The sequence below is a fragment of the Nerophis lumbriciformis genome, linkage group LG15 (genome assembly GCF_033978685.3).
Source record: "Nerophis lumbriciformis linkage group LG15, RoL_Nlum_v2.1, whole genome shotgun sequence".
Classification (NCBI taxonomy): domain Eukaryota; kingdom Metazoa; phylum Chordata; class Actinopteri; order Syngnathiformes; family Syngnathidae; genus Nerophis; species Nerophis lumbriciformis.
In genome coordinates, this window is record NC_084562.2 from 3,666,205 (window position 1) to 3,690,274 (window position 24,070).

General features: G+C 42.1%; 1 protein-coding gene across 1 annotated transcript in view; it reads left to right on the forward strand.

The window, feature by feature from the left end:
- LOC133616225 (immunoglobulin superfamily DCC subclass member 3-like) overlaps positions 1-22,196 on the forward strand; it is a 262,060-nt gene extending 239,864 nt beyond the window's left edge. Inside the window, exons 8-14 of the mRNA XM_061975393.1 lie at positions 4,909-5,156; positions 5,793-5,957; positions 9,924-10,112; positions 10,808-10,912; positions 11,019-11,154; positions 11,256-11,466; positions 21,202-22,196. Of these exons, the coding sequence (XP_061831377.1) occupies positions 4,909-5,156; positions 5,793-5,957; positions 9,924-10,112; positions 10,808-10,912; positions 11,019-11,154; positions 11,256-11,466; positions 21,202-21,345 (1,198 nt within the window). The 3' untranslated portion in view covers positions 21,346-22,196. The remainder of the gene's footprint in view (positions 1-4,908; positions 5,157-5,792; positions 5,958-9,923; positions 10,113-10,807; positions 10,913-11,018; positions 11,155-11,255; positions 11,467-21,201) is intronic.
- Positions 22,197-24,070: the final 1,874 nt, after the last annotated feature.

Here is a 24,070-nt window from a genome sequence, read left to right on the forward strand (position 1 = left end):
TGACCACGGCTACTATTTATTGTGATTGAGGTCAAGACATACAACACAATGAGTTGAGAGTTATGTATGTATGACATATGAAAGCTGAAGAATAAGTATACAAATATGCACAAATGGATGAAATATTTTATTGTCATTTTCTCCTTTTGCCCCGTCGAAAGTCACAAGTAAAGAAACAAGTAGGGATGGGTATCTTTCACACATGAACCGATATGGTACCAATTCTCTGTATGGAGCCAGAACACTGCCAGTAAAATTTGGTATTGGAAAAATATGATATCGTAGAAAAAGTTTTAAATAGATAAAAAAATAATACTCGACAATACAATACAACACAATAAGACACACAATAATACATGAGTCCAACTATTTAAGTGTAAACACACAAAGAAAAACATATATCAGATGTAAGGTTTTACTTCCAAATGCTGAAAAAAGTTCAGTGCATGAAGTTGACTCCGCAGCCTGGATATGAGACTCCCTGCCAGGGGAACAAGAGGATGAACCGCCGGAGGTCGCGCAACATTACGATAGTCGAAGTCTCGTATTTTAACACAAATTGGTTACTCATGTCACACCAAGCTTTACATGTCTGCTGAAAAATGTTTCCATCCATCCATCCATTTTCTACCGCTTATTCCTTTCGGGGTCGCAGGGATCTCAGCTGCATTCGGGCGGTAGGCGGGGTACACCCTGGACAAGTCGCCACCTCATCACAGGGTTGATAAATGTTTTAAATGAATAAATACAGCTACACTTACATTTTAAAGTTTCTCTTTTCTGTCCGCGTGGAAATGTAACAAAGTATTGTTCCACACGGCGTTTCGCCAAATTTCATCATTTCTGTACCGCTAATACTACACTGTAATGATACCATACCAGCCCCCGAGTTCAGGTAAAAACTTGGGTAACAAACATTTTGCAGCAAGTGCCTAAAAATTTAATTAAAACTCCTTAAATTTTAAGTCCTCTCCTTTTTGTCAGTTCCACATTTTTTTGAAGAGTGATTTGTGTAATTAAGGTGTTGCTGTAGCCTGTTTACTTCAGATGTAGTCAGTAGTCATTTCTTCAACTTCTTCAGTCATACTAGTGGTGTTCCTCAAAGTTCCATTTTGAGTCCTCTCTTTTTCATCATTAGGGCTATTCAACTGGTGGTCCACAAGTTCATGTCTAAAAACTTGTGAGAGACTCACATTTTTGGAGCAGATTCCTAAAAACACTACAGTGCTGTCATAGAGATGATCTTTGACTCACTTTTTTTGCAGAAGGACCTTACAAAAAAGCAGAGTGCTCCTGCAAATGACGGAATAAATAGACAAACATCAAATATGCTCTAGATGACGCTGATTTTCTGGAATATACAAAATAAGAAGTCCTTCCCATCTTTCTTGAGACATGACCTTCAAAACAATTTTGTTGAATATCCCTGTTCTGGGGCGGTACCTCTGGATTGGCAGACCGGGGTGGTGGTTCCTCTCTTTAAGAAGGGGAACCGGAGGGTGTGTTCTAACTATCGTGGGATCACACTCCTCAGCCTTCCCGGTAAGGTCTATTCAGGTGTACTGGAGAGGAGGCTACGCCGGATAGTCGAACCTTGGATTCAGGAGGAACAGTGTGGTTTTCGTCCTGGTCGTGGAACTGTGGACCAGCTCTATACTCTCGGCAGGGTCCTTGAGGGTGCATGGGAGTTTGCCCAACCAGTCTACATGTGTTTTGTGGACTTGGAGAAGGCATTCGACCATGTCCCTCGGGAAGTCCTGTGGGGAGTGCTCAGAGAGTATGGGGTATCGGACTGTCTGATTTTGGCGGTCCGCTCCCTGTATGATCAGTGTCAGAGCTTGGTCCGCATTGCCGGCGGTAAGTCGGACACGTTTCCAGTGAGGGTTGGACTCCGCCAAGGCTGCCCTTTGTCACCGATTCTGTTCATAACTTTTATGGACAGAATTTCTAGGCGCAGTCAAGGCGTTGAGGGGATCTGGTTTGGTGGCTACAGGATTAGGTCTCTGCTTTTTGCAGATGATGTGGTCCTGATGGCTTCATCTGGCCAGGATCTCCAGCTCTCGCTGGATCGGTTCGCAGCCGAGTGTGAAGCGACTGGGATGAGAATCAGCACCTCCAAGTCCGAGTCCATGGTTCTCGCCCGCAAAAGGGTGGAATGCCATCTTCGGGTTGGGGAGGAGACCCTGCCCCAAGTGGAGGAGTTCAAGTACCTCGGAGTCTTGTTCACGAGTGAGCGAAGAGTGGATCGTGAGATCGACAGGCGGATCGGTGCGGCGTCTTCAGTAATGCGGACGCTGTATCGATCCGTTGTGGTGAAGAAGGAGCTGAGCCGGAAGGCAAAGCTCTCAATTTACCGGTCGATCTACGTTCCCATCCTCACCTATGGTCATGAGCTTTGGGTTATGACCGAAAGGACAAGATCACGGGTACAAGCGGCCGAAATGAGTTTCCTCCGCCGGGTGGCAGGGCTCTCCCTTAGAGATAGGGTGAGAAGCTCTGTCATCCGGGGGGAGCTCAAAGTAAGGCCGCTGCTCCTCCACATTGAGAGGAGCCAGATGAGGTGGTTCGGGCATCTGGTCAGGATGCCACCCGATCGCCTCCCTCGGGAGGTGTTTAGGGCACATCCGACCGGTAGGAGGCCACGGGGAAGACCCAGGACACGTTGGGAAGACTATGTCTCCCGGCTGGCCTGGGAACGCCTCGGGATCCCCCGGGAGGAGCTGGACGAAGTGGCTGGGGAGAGGGAAGTCTGGGCTTCCCTGCTTAGGCTGCTGCCCCCGCGACCCGACCTCGGATAAGCGGAAGAAGATGGATGGATCCCTGTTCTGCCCGAATGCAGCTGAGATAGGCTCCAGCAACCCCAGCGACCCCGAAAAGGACAAGCACTAGAAAATGGATGGATGGATAGAGTCAAGCATGCCTATCTATCAAAATTGGTCATGGGTTTATTATTATTATTTCCGACAGCTGAACAAGGTCACATTACGCGAAATTACATGACAGTTTCACGATTCAACAAGAACAAAAAGGAATGGGAATACGCTATCTTATTCATGCTCCTCTTCTAAGCAAATTATAATAGATTGCAGACTTTCTGTGTTTAATTGTCACGCTTGTCTAATCAAGAGCGATTGGAATGGCAAATGTATAGCAATAGGAAGATAGATCACACAGTGATGAACAATAAGAGGGGGTAAACAAATGTAATAAAATAGTAATAAATAAAGAAGAAATACGTAGGAAATAAATGACAATAGGAATGGATAAACCAGGGGTCGGCCACCCAAAACGTTGAAAGAGCAATATTGGACCAAAAATACAAAAAACTAATCTGTCTGGATATATATAAGTCTTATAATGAAGGCAACAAATTGTCATGATTCGTGGTCCGGATCATGTTTTTGTGTTTTCTGTTAGTTTTGGACTCCTTTTGTTATTACTTGTGCACCTGTGAGTTTGTTTCGTCACCATGGTTACTTGATTTTCACCTGCCTTGCACGCGCACCTGTTGCTCATCAGAAACGCTATTTAAGCCCACCTTTGTTCATCACTCGTTCTGCCTTCTTTGTTTTTGCATCACGCGACTGCCACGTAAGTTTGTTCTTGTCTCCTAGCCCCTGCTAAGTTTCATAGTCTGTGCTAAGTGTTAGCGTTAGCTTCCAGTGCGTTCGGCACCTCATCCTGTCGGTTTGTTTTCTGTTTTGTACCAGTTTTGTGTTATTTTTCTATTAAATCATGTCGTCACCTGCAAGTCCTGTCCGGATTTGTCCTTTGCTTCCTGGGAGAACAAAACCCCGCATAACCATGCGCCCCACAAGTGACACAAATGACGTAGGTGTCTATATTAGTTATAATAGCCTACTATCAAAATGACTATGTGTCGCAGGCTGAAGCAAATCTTCGTTGACAGGAATGTTAAAATGTAATATTTATTCTACACATTTTCACAACATTGGAAACCATTAGTAAATCAGAGGCTACTCAGAAGGTGAGCTAACTCCTGGGAATGACTGTCAGAATGGCCAAAGGTGTGTGTCCAAGTTAAAGGAAACGGCAGGCTGTCTTCTTTTAATAGATTTATTACAATCTTTGGCAAGCGAGGTAATGTTTGCTGTGGTCTGGAACAACATGGCACACAAACAACTATCTGAAATGCAGCCAATATTACAAACAGATAATGTGTCATGAGACATGCAAAACTAAATTATATACAAAGAGGATAAAGGTAAAGCATATTAAATGGGCTGAAATATAGCTACAAACGAGGCATAATGATGCAATATGTACATACAGCTAGCCTAAATAGCATGTTAGCATTGATTAGCTTGCAGTCATGCACTGACCAAATATGCCTGATTAGTGCTCCACCAAGTCAATAACATCAACAAAGTTCACCTTTGTGCATTCACGCACAGTATAAAACATTTGGTGGACAAAATGAGACAAAAAAGGAGTAGAAGATTTGACTTGTAAACAAACAGTCCACACTATGGTGAGTTAAAGACAAAACGATGTTCACCAAATACTGTCATCAGTGAAGCATACACACAAACATATTAAACAGTGGGCTTTCTAACAATTGGGAAGGTTTGTGTCATGTTTGTCCTCAAACAAAAATATACTAAAACAAACAAGTATGTTTCCCCCATTTTTTTCCCATTTTCAATCATTTTTAAAAAATGCTCCAGGGAGCCACTAGGGCGGCACTAAAGAGCCACATGCTGACCCCCGGGATAGACCAATGAATAGGACAATTGGCATATTCCCTGTGATTTACTGGGCGAAGTATATTTTCATATAATGTTTATTATCTTTTGCCTATTCAGTTTCATATTTGACAGTCCCCTACAATCAACTTTTGCTTCATCATGACTACAATTAAGTTATTCCACCTTCTGCCTTTTCCAGCACGCTGACCATCTACGGCATCAGCCAGGACGACGAGGCCATCTACCAATGCATCGCAGAGAACAGCGCCGGCTCCACGCAGGCCAGCGCTCGCCTCACGGTGCTCTGGGCCGACGGCCTCCCTGGCGTGCCCACCAACGTGCACGCTGAGGCCCTCTCACCCACCACCATCCAGGTGTCCTGGAGGGAGCCCGATCAGAACACGCAGGACATCATCGGTTACGTCCTCCATATACGCAGGACCGCAGGTGAGGGTGCGATGAAAAGCCAGGGATTTTAATGCAAATTACTTGCACATGTTGCACTGTGCATGACTATTATCTTATATATCTATATTAACAGTATTTCCTATAAGTCTTGTGGCATTATTGATGAATATACAGTGTATTGGTATGATAGTTTGGCAGTATGCAAAAATGAAAACAGCTAAATTTGTTCTGTCGCTGATTTTCTCTGTAGATGATTCTCTCTGATATATAATTAAGGGCCCCAGGTGTCACCCAATAAGATCTTCTGTAATTACACTTCTATAATGACAATGCCTGATTGTTTTAGGGTTCGGGGTAGATTGCAGTTATGCTTGGGTGTCTCTGGAATAAGAGCAGGAAGATGCAATAATACGCCTACTTTCCCCACATCTGGCTTCTCTCCCAGACTTGTAATTCACACGAGCACTAAGTCAAACTAGATTACCTGTTAACTGGTAAAGCCAGGCACCAGTCAATAACGATTTGAAAAGTGACAGATGCAGTTTGAATATATTGCTTCCGCTCTTGATCCTATTTGATATCAAATGATGCATAAACATGATCTAATTCCACCCTCATCTCTGCCTGACTCCATTCTCCTTCGCCTCACTCTTATCCACTTCATTCCACAATCAGACCCTGCGGAGATGGAGTATGAGGAGGCCGTCAGTAAGGCGACGCTGCAGCAGATCATTCGAGATCTGGAGCCTTCCACCAGCTACACCTTCTACGTCAAGGCCTACACATCACATGGTGCCAGCAAACCATCAGACAGTGTCATGGAGAACACTCATGGGGAAGGTGGGCGCTTGCATACACCCACACAGAACACATCTGTTGCACCAATAGTAGTTTTTTTTAGAGGTGCATGGTAATTATCAGACTGATATTAGGAATTTTGACATCACACAAATACATCTAATAACAATAGAAAATAACTCAAAGAACTGATAACTACAAAAAACGGAAAAATAAAGATTACTCGTACTGTGCTGTTGGTGGATAGGTAGGTGGGTTTGGGTGAACACATCCAGCGCTTCAACCTCATCCAAGTGTTTGTCAATCAGATTGAGGAATTTGTGTCCAATGTTTGTTGAGACGTTTTTGCTGTATGGGGGGTTGTACCAGATGATGTCGTTTCGTTTTCTGTTCTTTTTTGGCTGGTTTCCTGGCGTGGGTTCATAGGTGAGGGTGAAATTGTATCCGCTTTCATCAAGGGCTTTTTGGTACGGGGGGGTTGCTTGGTCAAATTCAGCTTTGCTAGATGACAGCATCGATAGCCACTCCAATACGTGCACCATGACAGCAACCACCCACCCACCACCACGAAAAGAATACCTACCGGAATCAATAAAAGGCTATCGATGCTGTCATCTAGCAAAGCTGAATTTGACCAAGCAACCCCCCCGTACCAAAAAGCCCTTGATGAAAGCGGATACAATTTCACCCTCACCTATGAACCCACGCCAGGAAACCAGCCAAAAAAGAACAGAAAACGAAACGACATCATCTGGTACAACCCCCCATACAGCAAAAACGTCTCAACGAACATTGGACACAAATTCCTCAATCTGATTGACAAACACTTTCCCAAAGACAACAACCTAAGAAAAGTATTCAACAAGAACAACATTAAATTGAGCTACAGCTGCATGAACAATATACGACAAATCATCTCAAACCACAACAAAACAATTGCAAATGAGCCGTCGACCCCCAGTCAGAGCGACTCCAAAACCAACAAAGCATGTAACTGTCGAAAGAAACCTGATTGCCCCCTCAACGGGGGGTGCTTACAAACATCAGTTGTCTACCAATCTAAGGTAATACGCAAGGACATTAACACATCCGACACATATGTAGGATTAACCGAGGGTGAATTCAAAACCAGATGGAACAATCACAAGGCTTCTTTCAGGAACAAAAACCTGCGAAATACCACAGAACTCAGCAAACACATTTGGGACCTCAAAGACAATAATGTTGAATATTCAATAACATGGCAAATTCTTGCATCCAGCACACCTTACGATAGTGGTAATAAAAGATGCAACCTATACTTGAAAGAGAAACTGTTTATTATTTACCGTCCAGACCTGTCATACCTCAACAAGCGCAGCGAAATTGTAACAACATGCCGCCATAGACGGAAACACCTCCTAGGTAACACATGAGCCAATCACCACGCCCCTAGGCCAGCCTGTACCCACCCACTCTGTGCCCTATATAAACCATGGTATGCGAATGCTCCCATTAAAATCTCCTGATGATTGAGGGTACCCCCCCTCATGAAACAGGCCTGTAGAGATGAAATAGTCTTGTGATTTTTTTTCCCCACATATATACATACACACAGTATACAGATATATATATATATATATATATATGTATGTATGTATGTGCGAGTAAAGTAGATTGTTAAATCCTTCTTTTTTTCTTTTTTTTTTTTTAAAGAACACTTTTTTTTAAATATACATATATATATATATATATATATATATATATATATATATATATATATATATATATATATATATATATATATATATATATATACAGTACATATACCCATTCCGAGTCAAACAGTTTGAGGACCCTGGCTTACAGTGTCAATAAACATGCCGCCGATAATGCAGTACTTCTTTATTCCTTCAGAGGAAGACACCCGCACCAAAGTCCCTGCAAACACTCCCTGAGGAGGGAAAAAAAGCACAGGCTGCAACACATAGAACCTCAACACCTGAAACACCAGCATGGTTACGACGGTGCCCCAAAAGTCCTTGGTTTGCCGCAGCGTCCAAAAAGTGCATTAAGCCGGCCAGAGACAGGGTCAGGCCAGCCATCAGAAGTACCGGGAGTTTTCCTGCTGGGCCATCAATAATGGGCCGATGGAAGGGCGGCTGTTTACTTATCCATGCATTTATATTTTTGCTGCACCTTGTCATGGTGTGTGTACTATAACTCTTCAAGTCAGGCCCAAGGACATGCTGCTGCTGACGAATGAGACACGCTTGACAACCAAAAACAGCTTATAAAACGTCAAATAATAAACAACAATTTTAGAGTAAATGTATTGCTAGTCCTTTCCTCCTCTGTCACTATTAATAGAATACAGAGGAAAGTGTTACCCTGTCTTTTTACCTTTCTGTTTTTAATCTGTCCAGCACTTTGGGGCAGTCGTGACTGTTGTCCTATATACATACATAAACTTTGACCGTGACCAAACCTAGGACAAATCTCCTGGTTCAGATTGTCAAATCCACGTTTATTTCAGTCTTTCTCACCGCCAGGTATGCACAAACTACAACTAAATATACATAACATTTTTTAAAAAGTGGTTATTCGTATCGATGATCGGTATCAGCTTGAAAAAAATATTGGCCATCCCTCATTGTTTTTACTTTGATTTGCATTGTTTGATTCCCAAAGGAACATCATTTGTAGGCTGTCAAGAAACTAATATAGTGTAACAGTGATCTCAGGGCGTTCAATTGTTCGCAACTGGACTGCTTGGTTTGTCTTGGAAGACGTTTTGCCGCTTCATCAGTTCGTGCTCATAAACTTTTTTTTAATTGTTATTTAACCTTAATTTAACCAGGAAAACAATCCCATTGAGATTAAAACCTCTTTTTCAAGGGAGTCATGGCCAAGAGGCAGCAGAGTTACACATAAAATTACATTCACATTACACATTAAAATAACAGGATGGACATCAAGTAAAACAGTTACAGGGACGGCGTGGTGAAGTTGGTAGAGTGGCCGTGCCAGCAATCGGAGGGTTGCTGGTTACTGGGGTTCAATCCCCACCTTCTACCATCCTAGTCACGTCCGTTGTGTCCTTGGGCAAGACACTTCACCCTTGCTCCTGATGGGTGCTGGTTAGCGCCTTGCATGGCAGCTCCCGCCATCAGTGTGTGAATGTGTGTGTGAATGGGTGAATGTGGAAATACTGTCAAAGCGCTTTGAGTACCTTGAAGGTAGAAAAGCGCTATACAAGTATAACCCATGTATTACAGATAACTGAGGCTCCTTCAAAAGATCTCAGTTTAGATTTGAAGGCATTTAAGGATAACAATTCAGTCAGCTTCCAGTCTCTTGGTTGCATGTTCCAAGCACAAGGAGCTGCATAGACAAAAGCTTTTTTCCCCAGCTCAGTGCGAGGAAAAGGGACAAAGAGGTTGTTGGATCTCAGTGCATAAGAGTTTGTAGTTCTCTATGAAATCAATGCACAAATGTATTAGGGCAATAGTCCCAGAAGAGCCTTGTAAATAAAAATGTACCAATGACACTGTCTCCTAATGGACAGAGAAGGCCATCCCACTCGAGAGTACACGTCACAGTGGCGGGTCATGGCTCTACAGTTTGTGATGAACCTCAAAGAAGCATGGTAAACACAGTCCACCATCTGAAGACAGGAATGAGTAGCATTCATATTAAGAAGATCACCATAATCTAGCACTTAGATTGGTCAGATCTAGTTCAACCAAACCGTCCAGTGGCGAACGATTGAATGACCTGGATGAATGAGAACTGTCATAGTGCAGTCGAGCCCTGGACACACCAGACTCGAACCAGCACCCATGTATCCTCACTGGTTTAGAGTTAATTGGAGCACCGCGAGCCAATGAGCTGAAAACCCCTGTTGGAGTGAGGTTTACCCATCACATTACAGCCACACTAGCAGACATCCGTTACAGCAGAATTTAACTTTTCCTTCTGATTTCCAGTTAATCACTCGTTGATGAGTTCTTTTGTGCTGTGTTGCAGTTCCAGCACCTCCCTCTCTCTTCACCAAAGTGGTGAACAGTAGTGTGGTGCAAGCAATGTGGGAAGCTTCCACCAAGATGGGTCAACACCAAGGCTTCAGACTCTATTACAGAAGAGCCCATACAGCAGTTTTTACTGGACCCATCGTCTTGCCACGCAATGCCTCCCAGTACAACATCACTCAGCTGGGTGAGATGTTTCATGGTTCTGGAAAAACATAGAAGATACCTTAATGGTATTGTTTTGTCATAATGATGGTGCATGAACAACTTACAGTAGATTGGCATCAAACCAAGAAAACTTCTGTACTCTTAAGGCCTGATCTACTAAAGGTTTGCTTGTATTAAAACACAAACGCTGATGTAGTAATTGTGTTAGATGTAAATATAAACGGAATACAATGATTTGCAAATCATTTTCAACCCATATTCAGTTGAATATGCTACAAAGACAACATATTTGATGTTCAAACTGATAAACATTTTTATTTTGCAAATAATCAATAACTTTAGAATTTGATGCCAGCAACACGTGACAAGTTGTTGAATTTCAATATTTTTGATTCAATAAATAAAAGCTTTGTATGTTCTCTGCACCACTTTTGCATGTATCTATTGTACACGGAGTCTTCATAGTTAACCAGCAACACAATCACTAATAGTACACACAATTTAATTTCATTGTTATTTGGATCTTAGTAGGTCAGGCGATGTGTCCGCAGTTTTACAAATGAATCATTCATGAGTTATTGGAAAGTTAAGCTTTCAATGATGACATGGACAAAACAAGAACCGGAAGTTTGTCTGACACACAGTAAAAAAAAAAGTATATCATTATTTAGTTAAAACGTTTAAGATAATGTGATTATCTTTGTCTGTGTCCAGATCCCTCACTGGTCTATGAGATTAATCTGCTAGCGTACAACCAACACGGAGATGGCAACGCCACCATGCGCTTTGTTTCACTTCGGGAGGCTTTGGAGAAATCTGGTAGTTACCTGAAACAAACACGAGCACCCACTTTTACGAACACTGGATCATCACCCAGTTGTCTTTTGTAGTCTTGTCTGAACTTTTAAGTTTCCTGTCTTCCCAGTCCTGGATGCCTCATGCGACTGTGTGCAAGACGAGCAAAGCAAAACGTCCACTACTGGCATCATAATTGGTATTCACATCGGAGTCACCTGTATCATCTTCTGCGTTCTCTTCCTTGTCTTCAGCTACCGCGGCAGGTGCGTTCGCATGAACAGCCTGCCAATAACACCCCGTTAGGGGTAAATGTTGGTTTGTCAGGTGCGCTGTTGACTGATGTGTGTGTTCTTGCGGTCCTCAGGTTGATGATGTGTAAGGCAGTTCAAGCAACCCCTCAGGCGGCACACAACGCAGCACTGGAGTCCTCCACCTCTTCCCAGGGGGCCTCTGGCTTGAACTCGGCCACCAGGAGGGAAATGGAGGTCAATGGCAGCACAGGAGGGAACAAAGTGGTTGACAGCAATGAGCTGGAGAGACTTTTCCCTCAACCCAACACACAAGACACACGCATGGTGAGTCCCTTGCAGAAAGAACACTGCTTCAGAGTTTTAGTCCATGTATTGAAACATGGAGCGTGTTTTTGATCCATTGACGTGCTTTGTCTCTAACTATTTTAATTTTACTTAGACAAACATGGTGTTTAATACAGTGGAACCTCGATTTACGAAATTAATTGGTTCTTGAACATGGTACGTAAACCGAAAAGTTCGTATGGTGAAGCAGAGTTCTCCATAATTGGTTCTTGCCTCGACAAATGTCCCTATTTTAATAAAAAACAGCACACTTTAAAGACACCATAATGTATATATATGTTATACTGTATACCAGTGTTTTTCAACCACTAGTGTACCGTGAGACATTGTCTGGTGTGCCGTGGGAGATTATGTCATTTCACCTACTTGGGTTAAAAATAATTTTTTGCAGAGTAACCGTGTAATACTCTTCCATATCAGTAGGTGGCAGCAGGTAACTAATTGCTTTGTGGATGAAGGCAACATAGTTTGTCGTGATCACAATATGCAGACGACAGTGGTAGGCAGCGTGCAGGTAAGAAGGTGTATAATGCTTAAACCAAAATTAAACAAAAGGCGAGTGCCGCTAAGAAAAGGCATTGAAGCTTAGGGATGGCTACGCAAAACGAAACTAAAACTGAACTGGCTGCAAAGTAAACAAAAACAGAATGCTGGACGACAGCAAAGACTTACAGCGTGTGGAGCAGCAGACGGCGTCCACAAAGTACATCCGTACATGACATGACAATCAACTACAAAATAGGAGCGCAAGACAAGAACTAAAACACTACACACAGGAAAACACCAAAAAACTCAAAATAAGTCACGGCGTGATGTGACAGTACACCTACTTTGAGACGAGCTATAGTGATGCATGGTTGGTTATGGTTTGAGTTTATATCCAACAACTGCGAGAACGACTTTTTACTGTCAATATCGGCTGCTGAGTTTCATTTTTTTTATGTTTTCTGCTAGTGGTGTGCCTTGGGTTTTTTTCAATAAAAAAGAATATGCCTTGACTCAAGGTTGAAAAACACTGCTGTATACAGTATATCAAACCAACATAACAAGGGGGTAATGGCTCATCAATCTCATTTTTATCCAAAAAAAAACAACATTACAGCAAACTTAAATGTCAACAAGCACACACACAAAAGTCCCGTTGGTGTGTTAAAAAACGTTAACAACCATGTTGCTACAATAAACAACAAAAAAAGGAAAATCATGTTACCTTGTATCTGCGAATATTTGTGGCATTGTTGAACACTCTGAGAGTTTCTGAGCAGTTGTTTCGCATTATAGCCACCGCTAGCGTTAGCACAAACTAGCAATGTGAGGCGATCTTTCATCGGCTCGTGTCCAGGTAGTGCTTTCTCCTTCGCTGTAACAAAGGTCTGCTGTGTCATTTTTTTCGGTCTCATCACAATTAAAGACTTGCTGCGGAACAAATCACCCTTTGCTGATAAAAAAAATTCATGAAGTCAGTGCTGGATAAACTCCTTTGCGGTAGCTTTGTTGGAGCGAGCAGCCTTGCACTCGCTCTCCGTCCTTGCGGAGATATTTAACAACTTGGGCAAAGTTAGCAACCATATAAACCTCCTTCTTTTTTATAATGTTTGCAAATGTTTGACTTGCTTCTTGGAGTGAAGTGAAGGGGCTGCTAGCCAATACGCTAAGTCAGAGCAGTTGCTTACAGCGGGCCGTAGTTTGAGGATCCCTGGGTTAGCCAATTGAGTCATTTCACTGCATCAAGCCTTTTCTTACATTCCACATGATAAAATAATAGAATGATCTATGATTCAAGCTGACATTGTATTGGTACAATATCATCAACGGCCAATACTCAGTGCTCCAATGTCGGTATCGCATCGGAAGTGGAAAAAGTTGTACCGAGACACCCCTAAGGACAATATTTGTTTTTGGTCAAGGTCTTAAATCCATACTTGCCAACCTTGAGACCTCCGAATTCGGAAGATTGGGGGGTGGGGGGTGGGCGGGGGCGGGGTTAAGGGGGAGGAGTATATTTATTGCTAGAATTCACTGAAATTAAAGTATTTCTTATATTTATATATACTATATATATATATATATATATATATATATATATATTACAGTAAACAGTAATAAAAACACAGTTGTTCTACTAACTGTACTGTACTTGCTGCTTACTTAAAAAATAAATAACACTTACCTTTCACTATTTGAGTAGCTTTTGTTCTGTCAGTACTCAAATGGCGATCTCTGAATCCGGGAACATATCTTTCACGGATTTGTTGAAAACATCCGCAAATGAGAACGGAATGTTGCTTGCTGTCACGACTAGGACTGTGGCGTGGTTTGTTCTCCCGAGGTGGAAAAGATTTGGACCAGATGTGGCGTGAAGGGGAGTACATGATTTATTTTATATTATCAAAAAAAAGTACAAACGAAAAGCGCGCACAGTGGCGGAGAACAAACTATGAAACCAAAAGACTATAGAATTAATAAACAAAAACTTACTTGGCATGGATAAAAGGAGCAGCATGAAGGATGGACATGAAATCAAGTGTCAGGAATGTGCAGAGCATAATTGTGGGATGTCACCAGAAAGACAAACTGAAAACAATGAACTTAAATACTACAGACATGATTAACAAAAACAGGTGCGTGACTCAAAACGTGAAACAGGTGCGTGACGTGACAGGTGAAAACTAATGGTTGCTATGGTGACAAAACAACCAAAAGTGCACAAAAAGTCCAAAAACAAAATCGAACATGACTAAAACAAAACAAGATCACACAGACATGACACTTGCAAGGTGGTCCATAATACTGCGTTGCCGCCGTCTTGTGCTTCTCTGACCGTTCATGAGTGACTATATCCATTCGGCCACCGTGTTATGGGTTATAGATAAACCTATGGATAACGGAGACGTAATAATAGTCTCCTTTTCAGGTGAGAGGGCGCTAAAGGCAGTGCCTTTAAGGCACGCCCCCAATATTGTTTCAATCAATGTTTATTTATATAGCCCTAAATCACAAGTGTCTCAAAGTGCTGCACAAGCCACAACGACATTCTCGGTACAAAGCCCACATAAGGGCAAGGAAAAACTCACCCCAGTGAGACGTCGATGTGAATGACTATGAGAAACCTTGGAGAGGACCGCATATGTGGGTAACCCCCCCCCTCTCGGAGTTTGTCCGGCTGGAAATTTTGTACATTACTACTTGCCGTAGTTTTGAAGCAATGCATGATGGGAATCCAAATGTTGTGTGTCAGTGTATTAATGTGCCGGCTGGAATAAACACACGCTGAGAAATAGGTCCGTGCCTGCCTACTTTATGGGTTATAGATAAACCTATGGATAACGGAGACATATATAATAGTCTCCTTTTCAGGTGAGAGAGGACGCTAAGGCAGTGGTTCTCAAACTTTTTTTGTCATCCCCCACTTTGGACAAGGGGGAGTTTTCAAGCCCCACCTGCCCCCATCGGCCTAACAGAACGCTAATGCCAAGCTTAACATTTTCAAATTTATTGAACATCAAGTAACATCAAGTTGTATACATTCAAACTCAATAACATAAAATAACATCAAGTTCAATAATGAATAAAATAACTGTGCAGTTGTGGTATAACTTGCCCATCCATCCATCCATTTTCTACCGCTTATTCCCTTTGGGGTCGCGGGGGGCGCTGGAGCCTATCTCAGCTACAATCGGGCGGAAGGTGGGGTACACCCTGGACAAGTCGCCACCTCATCGCAGGGCCAACACAGATAGACAGACAACATTCACACTCACATTCACACACTAGGGCCAATTTAGTGTTGCCAATCAACCTTTCCCCAGGTGCATGTCTTTGGAGGTGGGATGAAGCCGGAGTACCCGGAGGGAACCCACGCAGTCACAAGGAGAACATGCAAACTCCACACAGAAAGATCCCGAGCCCGGGACTGAACCCAAGACTACTCAGGACCTTCGTATTGTGAGGCAGATGCACTAACCCCTCTTCCACCGTGCTGCCTGGTATAACTTCAATCAATCAATCAATCAATCTTTATTTATATAGCCCTAAATCACAAGTGTCTCAAAGGGCTGCACAAGCCACAACGACATCCTCGGTACAAAGCCCACATACGGGCAAGGAAAAACTCACCCCAGTGGGACGTCGATGTGAATGACGATGAGAAACCTTGGAGAGGACCGCATATGTGGGTAACCCCCCCCCTCTAGGGGAGACCGAAAGCAATGGATGTCGAGTGGGTCTGACATAATATTGTGAGAGTCCAGTCCATAGTGGATCCAACATAATAGTAAGAGTCCAGTCCATAGTGGGGCCAGCAGGACACCATCCCGAGCGGAGACGGGTCAGCAGCGCAGAGATGTTCCCAGCCGATGCACAGGCGAGCGGTCCACCCCGGGTCCCGACTCTGGACAGCCAGCATTTCATCCATGGCCACCGGACCTGTGCCCCCCCCCCCCCCCCCCCCTCAAGGAAAAGGGGAGCAGAGGAGAAAAGAAAAGAAACGGCAGATCAACTGGTCTAACAGGGGGGCTATTTAAAGGCTAGAGTATACAAATGAGTTTTAAGATGGGACTTAAATGCTTCTACTGAGGTAGCATCTCTAATTGTTACCGGGAGGGCATTCCATAGTACTGGAGCCCGAATAGAAAACGCTCTATAGCCCGCAGACTTTTTTTGGGCTCTGGGAATCACTAATAAGCCGGAGTTCTTTGAACGCAGATTTCTTGCCGGGACATATGGTACAATGCAATCGACAAGATAGGACGGAGCTAGACCGTGTAGTATTTTATACGTAAGTAGTAAAACCTTAAAGTAACATCTTAAGTGCACAGGAAGCCAGTGCAGGTGAGCCAGTATAGGCGTAATATGATCAAACTTTCTTGTTCTTGTCAAAAGTCTAGCAGCCGCATTTTGTACCAACTGTAATTTTTTAATGCTAGACATAGGGAGACCCGAAAATAATACGTTACAGTAGTTGAGACGAGACGTAACGAACGCATGAATAATGATCTCAGCATCGCTAGTGGATAAAATAGAACGAATTTTAGCGATATTACGGAGATGAAAGAAGGCCGTTTTAGTAACACTCTTAATGTGTGATTCAAACGAGAGAGTTGGGTCGAAGATAATACCCAGATTCTTTACTGATTCGCCTTGTGTAATTGTTTGGTTGTCAAATGTTAAGGTGGTATTATTAAATAAATGTCAGTGTTTAGCAGGACCGATAATCAGCATTTCCGTTTTCTTGGCGTTGAGTTGCAAGAAGTTAGCGGACATCCATTGTTTAATTTCATTAAGACACGCCTCCAGCTGACTACAATCCGGCGTGTTGGTCAGCTTTAGGGGCATGTAGAGTTGGGTGTCATCAGCATAACAGTGAAAGCTAACACCGTATTTGCGTATGATGTCGCCTAGCGGCAGCATGTAAACTTGAATCAAGTTTACATTAAGGGACGGCGTGGCGCAGTGGAAGAATGGCCGTGCGCGACCCGAGGGTCCCTGGTTCAATCCCCACCTAGTACCAACCTCGTCATGTCCGTTGTGTCCTGAGCAAGACACTTCACCCTTGCTCCTGATGGGTGCTGGTTAGCGCCTTGCATGGCAGCTCCCTCCATCAGTGTGTGAATGTGTGTGTGAATGGGTAAATGTGGAAGTAGTGTCAAAGCGCTTTGAGTACCTTTAAGGTAGAAAAGCGCTATACAAGTACAACCCATTTATTATCATTTAAGTTCAATTATAAATAAAATAACTTGCATCAAGTTCAATAATAAATAAAACAAGTGTTATAACTTGCATCAAGTTCAATAATAAATCAAAAAAAGTGTTATAACTTGCATCAAGTTAAATAATAAATCAAATAAAAGTGTTATAACTTGCATCAAGTTCAATAATAAATCAAATAAAAGTGTTATAACTTGCATCAAGTTCAATAATAAATCAAATAACTTGCATCAAGTTCAAAATAAATAAAATAAAAGTGCCACTTTGCAATCTTTGCAAAAAAAAAAGGAGGAGCTATGCATTTGGCAAGACAGGGCAAGTGACAGCACTTTGCCCCGGGAGAGCCACCTTGCTTCACTGTGAAACACATACTTGCCAACCCTCCCGGATTTTCCGGGAGACTCCCGAAATTCAGCGCTTCTCCCGAAAACCTCCCGGGACAAATTTTCTCCCGAAAATCTCCCGAAATTCAGGCGTACCTGAGTGACGTGTCGACAGCATGTTTTCACGTCCGCTTTCCCACAATATAAACAGCGTGCCTGCCCAATCACATTATAACTGTAGAATGATCGAGGGCGAGTTCTTGGTTTCTTACGTGGGTTTATTGTTAGGCAGTTTCATTAACGTCCTCCCAGCACGGCAACAACACACAACAACAGCAGTCACGTTTTCGTCTACCGTAAAGCAGTTCGTCTGCCGTAAACAGCAATGTTGTGACACTCTTAAACAGGGCAATACTGTCATCTAACGTACATGCATATGTGACATTAACATCTAGGGCTTTTAGAGAGTGCAGTGCACAACTGCGCACACAACAAGGAGACGAAGCAGAATGCATCATCAGAGAGGGTGTTCAGCATGGTCAGAAAAATAGTGACAGAGAATAGAACAAGGATGGACAATGCAACCCTTAACTCAACAATGAGTAGATGAGTGTTATGTGTGTGTATATGTGTAAATAAATAAACACTGAAATTCAAGTATTTCTCTTATTTATATATATATATATATATATATATATATATATATATATATATATATATATATATATATATATATATATATATATATATATATATAGCTAGAATTCACTGAAAGTCAAGTATTCTTATATATATATATATATATGTGAAATACTTGACTTGGTGAATTCTAGCTGTAAATATACTCCTCCCCTCTTAACCACGCCCCCAACCACGCCCCCCACCCCCACCTCCCGAAATCGGAGGTCTCAAGGTTGGCAAGTATGGTGAAACAGCACGGCTGTATGATCAGCTCCCATTTTCTCACACAGTGCAGAGAACAGTCGCGCTTTCAGTGGTCGTGTTTTGATCAAATTTACCGCGCTCACATCTGTTAAAACATCATTGAGTTCGGGGCTGAGCTGCCATGACGCGAGTTCTTCCCGGTGAATGACACAGTGTGTCCAATGCGCATTTGGCGCAACCCTCTTTATTAGAGCCTGCAGCTTGTTTCTTGACCCTGCCATGGTCTGTGCGCCATCAGAGCAAAAGTCCACACAGTTTTCCCATTTAAGGTCGTGTTCTTTGAGGAAACTGTCCATTATCTTGAACAGCTCATCAGCAGAGGCTCTATTTTTGATGTATTTGCAAAACAGCAAATCCTCGCACAGTGACTCACCATTCACAAAGCGGACATATGCGATCAACAGAAAGTCTTTATTGCTGTCAGTAGCTTCGTCCACTTGTAAAGCGAAACGACTTTCTTTTCATTTGTCTCCGAGTTGTTCCTCAAGATCACTTGCAATGTCGCATATACGTCTCGCAACTGTGTCGTTTGACAGTGGGACAGCTTTTCATTTTGCTGCGCTTGTCTCGTCAAGTTTGTTCCGCTTAGCCCCGCCCCCATTAGTTACTGTTGCTATGTCTGTCAAATGTTTGCTCCTACCTAGAAATGTAAAGCCTACAGGAAAAATAAGTAATTTACATTTATTTACAGGTAAAAGCCAGTAAATTAGAATATTTTGAAAAACTTGATTTATTTCAGTAATTGCATTCAAAAGGTGTAACTTGTACATTATATTTATTCATTGCACACAGACTGATGCATTCAAATGTTTATTTCATTTAATTTTGATGATTTGAAGTGGCAACAAATGAAAATCCAAAATTCCGTGTGTCACAAAATTAGAATATTACTTAAGGCTAATACAAAAAAGGGATTTTTAGAAATGTTGGCCAACTGAAAAGTATGAAAATGAAAAATATGAGCATGTACAATACTCAATACTTGGTTGGAGCTCCTTTTGCCTCAATTACTGCGTTAATGCGGCGTGGCATGGAGTCGATGAGTTTCTGGCACTGCTCAGGTGTTATGAGAGCCCAGGTTGCTCTGATAGCGGCCTTCAACTCTTCTGCGTTTTTGGGTCTGGCATTCTGCATCTTCCTTTTCACAATACCCCACAGATTTTCTATGGGGCTAAGGTCAGGGGAGTTGGCGGGCCAATTTAGAACAGAAATACCATGGTCCGTAAACCAGGCACGGGTAGATTTTGCGCTGTGTGCAGGCGCCAAGTCCTGTTGGAACTTGAAATCTCCATCTCCATAGAGCAGGTCAGCAGCAGGAAGCATGAAGTGCTCTAAAACTTGCTGGTAGACGGCTGCGTTGACCCTGGATCTCAGGAAACAGAGTGGACCGACACCAGCAGATGACATGGCACCCCAAACCATCACCCAACCATGCAAATTTTGCATTTCCTTTGGAAATCGAGGTCCCAGAGTCTGGAGGAAGACAGGAGAGGCACAGGATCCACGTTGCCTGAAGTCTAGTGTAAAGTTTCCACCATCAGTGATGGTTTGGGGTGCCATGTCATCTGCTGGTGTCGGTCCACTCTGTTTCCTGAGATCCAGGGTCAACGCAGCCGTCTACCAGCAAGTTTTAGAGCACTTCATGCTTCCTGCTGCTGACCTGCTCTATGGAGATGGAGATTTCAAGTTCCAACAGGACTTGGCGCCTGCACACAGCGCAAAATCTACCTGTGCCTGGTTTACGGACCATGGTATTTCTGTTCTAAATTGGCCCGCCAACTCCCCTGACCTTAGCCCCATAGACAATCTGTGGGGTATTGTGAAAAGGAAGATGCAGAATGCCAGACCCAAAAACGCAGAAGAGTTGAAGGCCACTATCAGAGCAACCTGGGCTCTCATAACACCTGAGCAGTGCCAGAAACTCATCGACTCCATGCCACGCCGCATTAACGCAGTAATTGAGGCAAAAGGAGCTCCAACCAAGTATTGAGTATTGTACATGCTCATATTTTTCATTTTCATACTTTTCAGTTGGCCAACATTTCTAAAAATCCCTTTTTTGTATTAGCCTTAAGTAATATTCTAATTTTGTGACACACGGAATTTTGGATTTTCATTTGTTGCCACTTCAAATCATCAAAATTAAATGAAATAAACATTTGAATGCATCAGTCTGTGTGCAATGAATAAATATAATGTACAAGTTACACCTTTTGAATGCAATTACTGAAATAAATCAAGTTTTTCAAAATATTCTAATTTACTGGCTTTTACCTGTATATAGCGGATTTCACAGACAGAATCACAAAGTGATTTACAGTGTGTATAGAAAATGAAAGCATAGTAAAAAAATAAAAATAAAAAAAAAATTAAAGTGAAATTCCCTCCCGTTCCTCGCGCCCCACCTGTCATGTCTCTATTCCCCACCAGTGGGGCGCGCCCCACACTTTGAGAAACGCTGCGCTAAGGGCAGTGCCTTTAAGGCACGCCCCCAATATAGTTGTCCGGCTGGAAATCGGGAGATTTTCGTGACAATGGTTGTCCCGGGAGATTTTTGGGAGAGGCACTGAAATTCGGGAGTCTCCCGAAAAATTCGGGAGGGTTGGCAAGTATGCTTAAATCAGAGTTATAAATTGCAGAATAAATAGTCTAAAACGCAAATGAGGACGCTGATAGAAAGCAAATGAACAATACATGAAGTGTAAAAAGTATAATTGTATTTCTGTGCATGTATTTTCAGGCTGACTCAACTATGGTGTCATACTCACCAAATGACACCCAGCTGTCCACGATAGCGCTCGACAAATTCACTGTCGAGCGGGACACAGAGACGCAGTTCCAGGAGTCTTCCGCAACACGAACGGGTCCACAGAACCAAGGCTAATCAGCGTACGAAGGCCAATCCACACGCCCCCGTGTCCGCAGTGTCCACTCAGTTTCGTTCTCACTCAGGTTGTTCTTTCAAAGTAGTTTGCATTTTTGTGCAACGATTTTTATTCGTAAGTTAAAGGAGTTGTAGGGAGTTTAGGACTGGTTTCAGGAAAGTTGTGTTTAGCCAGGCAGACCAGTGTAGTGTTCTCGGACTGTCACTATTTGGTCCTTTGTTTATTTTCTGGTGTTAGGCAGCACACAGAAGAGCCAAAATGTCCTTGTTATACAAAGATGATTTCATGTTTAAGTTTATATATTTACATATATCTTTATCATCTCTGTGTCAAAGTGGTTCTAAGTTATTGGTCTTATTGCTACTTTCCTGTGGATGTCAAAGATGCCTGCTGCCTGCTCTAACATACCAACGATTCCATCTCAGAAGACCTAAGCCTTCTTCAAGGGACTCGCCGTGTTCTGTCTCAGGACTTTTGGGTTATTCAGTCGGGAATTCTGGGCCTTCATGCAAGCGATGGGTTGTGTGAAGCTTGTTGTTCAACAAAAACCTACCTCAACCGGAATGAATGTGTTGTGGGAAGCCTTTAGGGAACTTCCACTGTGTTTTCACTTACTGTACATGCGGAGGAACTGATGGGTCCGAATTACAAGATCAGGTGCCGCACTACCTCAGATGTCAAAAAAATCGTCTCTCCTAAGCTCCTCTCGTGCTTGTCAAGGCAAAACGACGAGTGTCCAACATGAAGCACTTCCAAATGCTGAATTTAATGTTCTACCTCAAAAATAACATTTTAATGTTGTCATTGTTCTAGTTGTTGTTTGTTGCATAATGAAAACATTTTCATTCTCTATTTTGTTTGATGAATTTGATATGTGTAACTACGATGTTGTCTAGTACCACATGCAGGATTATATCATGTTTGTGTGTAAGTGTATTAGGGCCACGCTGAAAAGAGCAAAGTCAGTTTAAACTTTAAAGGCAAAATTTTACCAGAACAATGATTGGATTTTTCCTAGAAAAATGTAATATCTCAAATTTACGAGAATAAATTAGCAAAAATATATGAGAAGCCTACCCTCGATCCCTGACCAAGCGCAGTAGAGTAGGTGTGGTTGTGGGGGAAACATGCCAAATTGAGTGTTTTGTCCAAGAGGAGAAGCATGCAGATTTATCCTGTGCTAATTATTATTTTTGTAAATCAGGTGGATTTTGATGAATTAAATGCAGTAAATTTACTTGCTTTATAAATTATTATAAGATAATATTTTAGCCCGAATGCAATGTCATTGTCAAAATGCCACGCACTTGAATGCACGTCATTTATTTGCTCAAACCCCAGTGACAGTTTGAACTAAATGTATATGTAAAACGTGATTTGCCACCAGTCAGAGTCTCTTCACACATTTTTGCACTGACCGATTCTTTGACCGTATAACAACCCGCTCCACCTTTCTGCAGTTAAGTTACAGGACCATGTACTCTCAAAATAAACTGCCTGTTATACTCTGACAACACTACTCTAAACTCAACTTGAGATTTTTTTTTTTTTTTAACTCAATATCTTTAAGATATGAAGTCTACAAACAATGAAATATGTATCATTGCAACAGTTAAATTACATTAAAATTCCCTTTTGGTGTGTTTTGTTTTTGACTGATTGAAAACGTGGACTGGAATTTTAGCAGCCTTTATTCTCGTAACTTTACTTTTTTTCTTTTTAGCGTGGCCAAATACTAATAGCATTCCATTTTAAAATTGTTTTGATCATTATTATGTTTGTTTTAATTGTACTTTTGGGGAACGAAAAAAACATTCTGCATTGAAAATAACATTTTACAGATTATTTCCTGCTAAATGAGCTGCGCTACTGCTCATTTGGTTGAAAGGCAAAATGACACAAACGTGTGGTAGGGTTGATTGAGTGTTGTGTGTGTGTGTGTCGAAAAAACATTTTCATGAGTTTTAATGAATTGTCATGTATTACATTTCAACAAAAGCACAAATCCGAACTGCCAAGAAATATTACACGTTCACTGGCATTGTCCAGTGTTTTGGTCGGTCATTGACGCGTCTCTTGCTGAGGGTGAGATGAGAAGGTTGATGTTACTTCACAGATCTAATTGGGAAGAAGAGTAGGTGTGAAGTACTAGTTTTCCCGCCTGTGCAAGTGGATATATTGTAATAAATCCTGTCACTGTTCTGCAGGTGTCTGCACTGTAAAGAAGAGCTGTCAAAATATAACATATAAAGACTGCATTTCAGAAAAACAACTAAAAACAAGTTCAATCAAATAGCTGCATGGACAGCTAATTTTACTTGGTAAAACATCCTAAATTAGGGTTTATATACGTAGAAATTGGCAGGGCTTTGTATTTTATTCTGAAAACGAGCATTATTCAACGTGATTCTTAAATTAGGCATCCTTGATTCTTAAATTAAGCATCCCTGAGATGTTGCAGAATCATTAAAGGGGAACATTATCACAATTTCAGAAGGGTTAAAACCATTAAAAATCAGTTCCCAGTGGCTTATTTTATTTTTCGAAGTTTTTTTCAAAATTTTACCCATCACGCAATATCCCTAAAAAAAGCTTCAAAGTGCCTGATGTTAACCATCGTTATATACACCCGTCCATTTTCCTGTGACGTCACATAGTGATGCCAACTCAAACAAACATGGCGCATAGAACAGCAAGCTATAGCGACATTAGCTCGGATTCAGA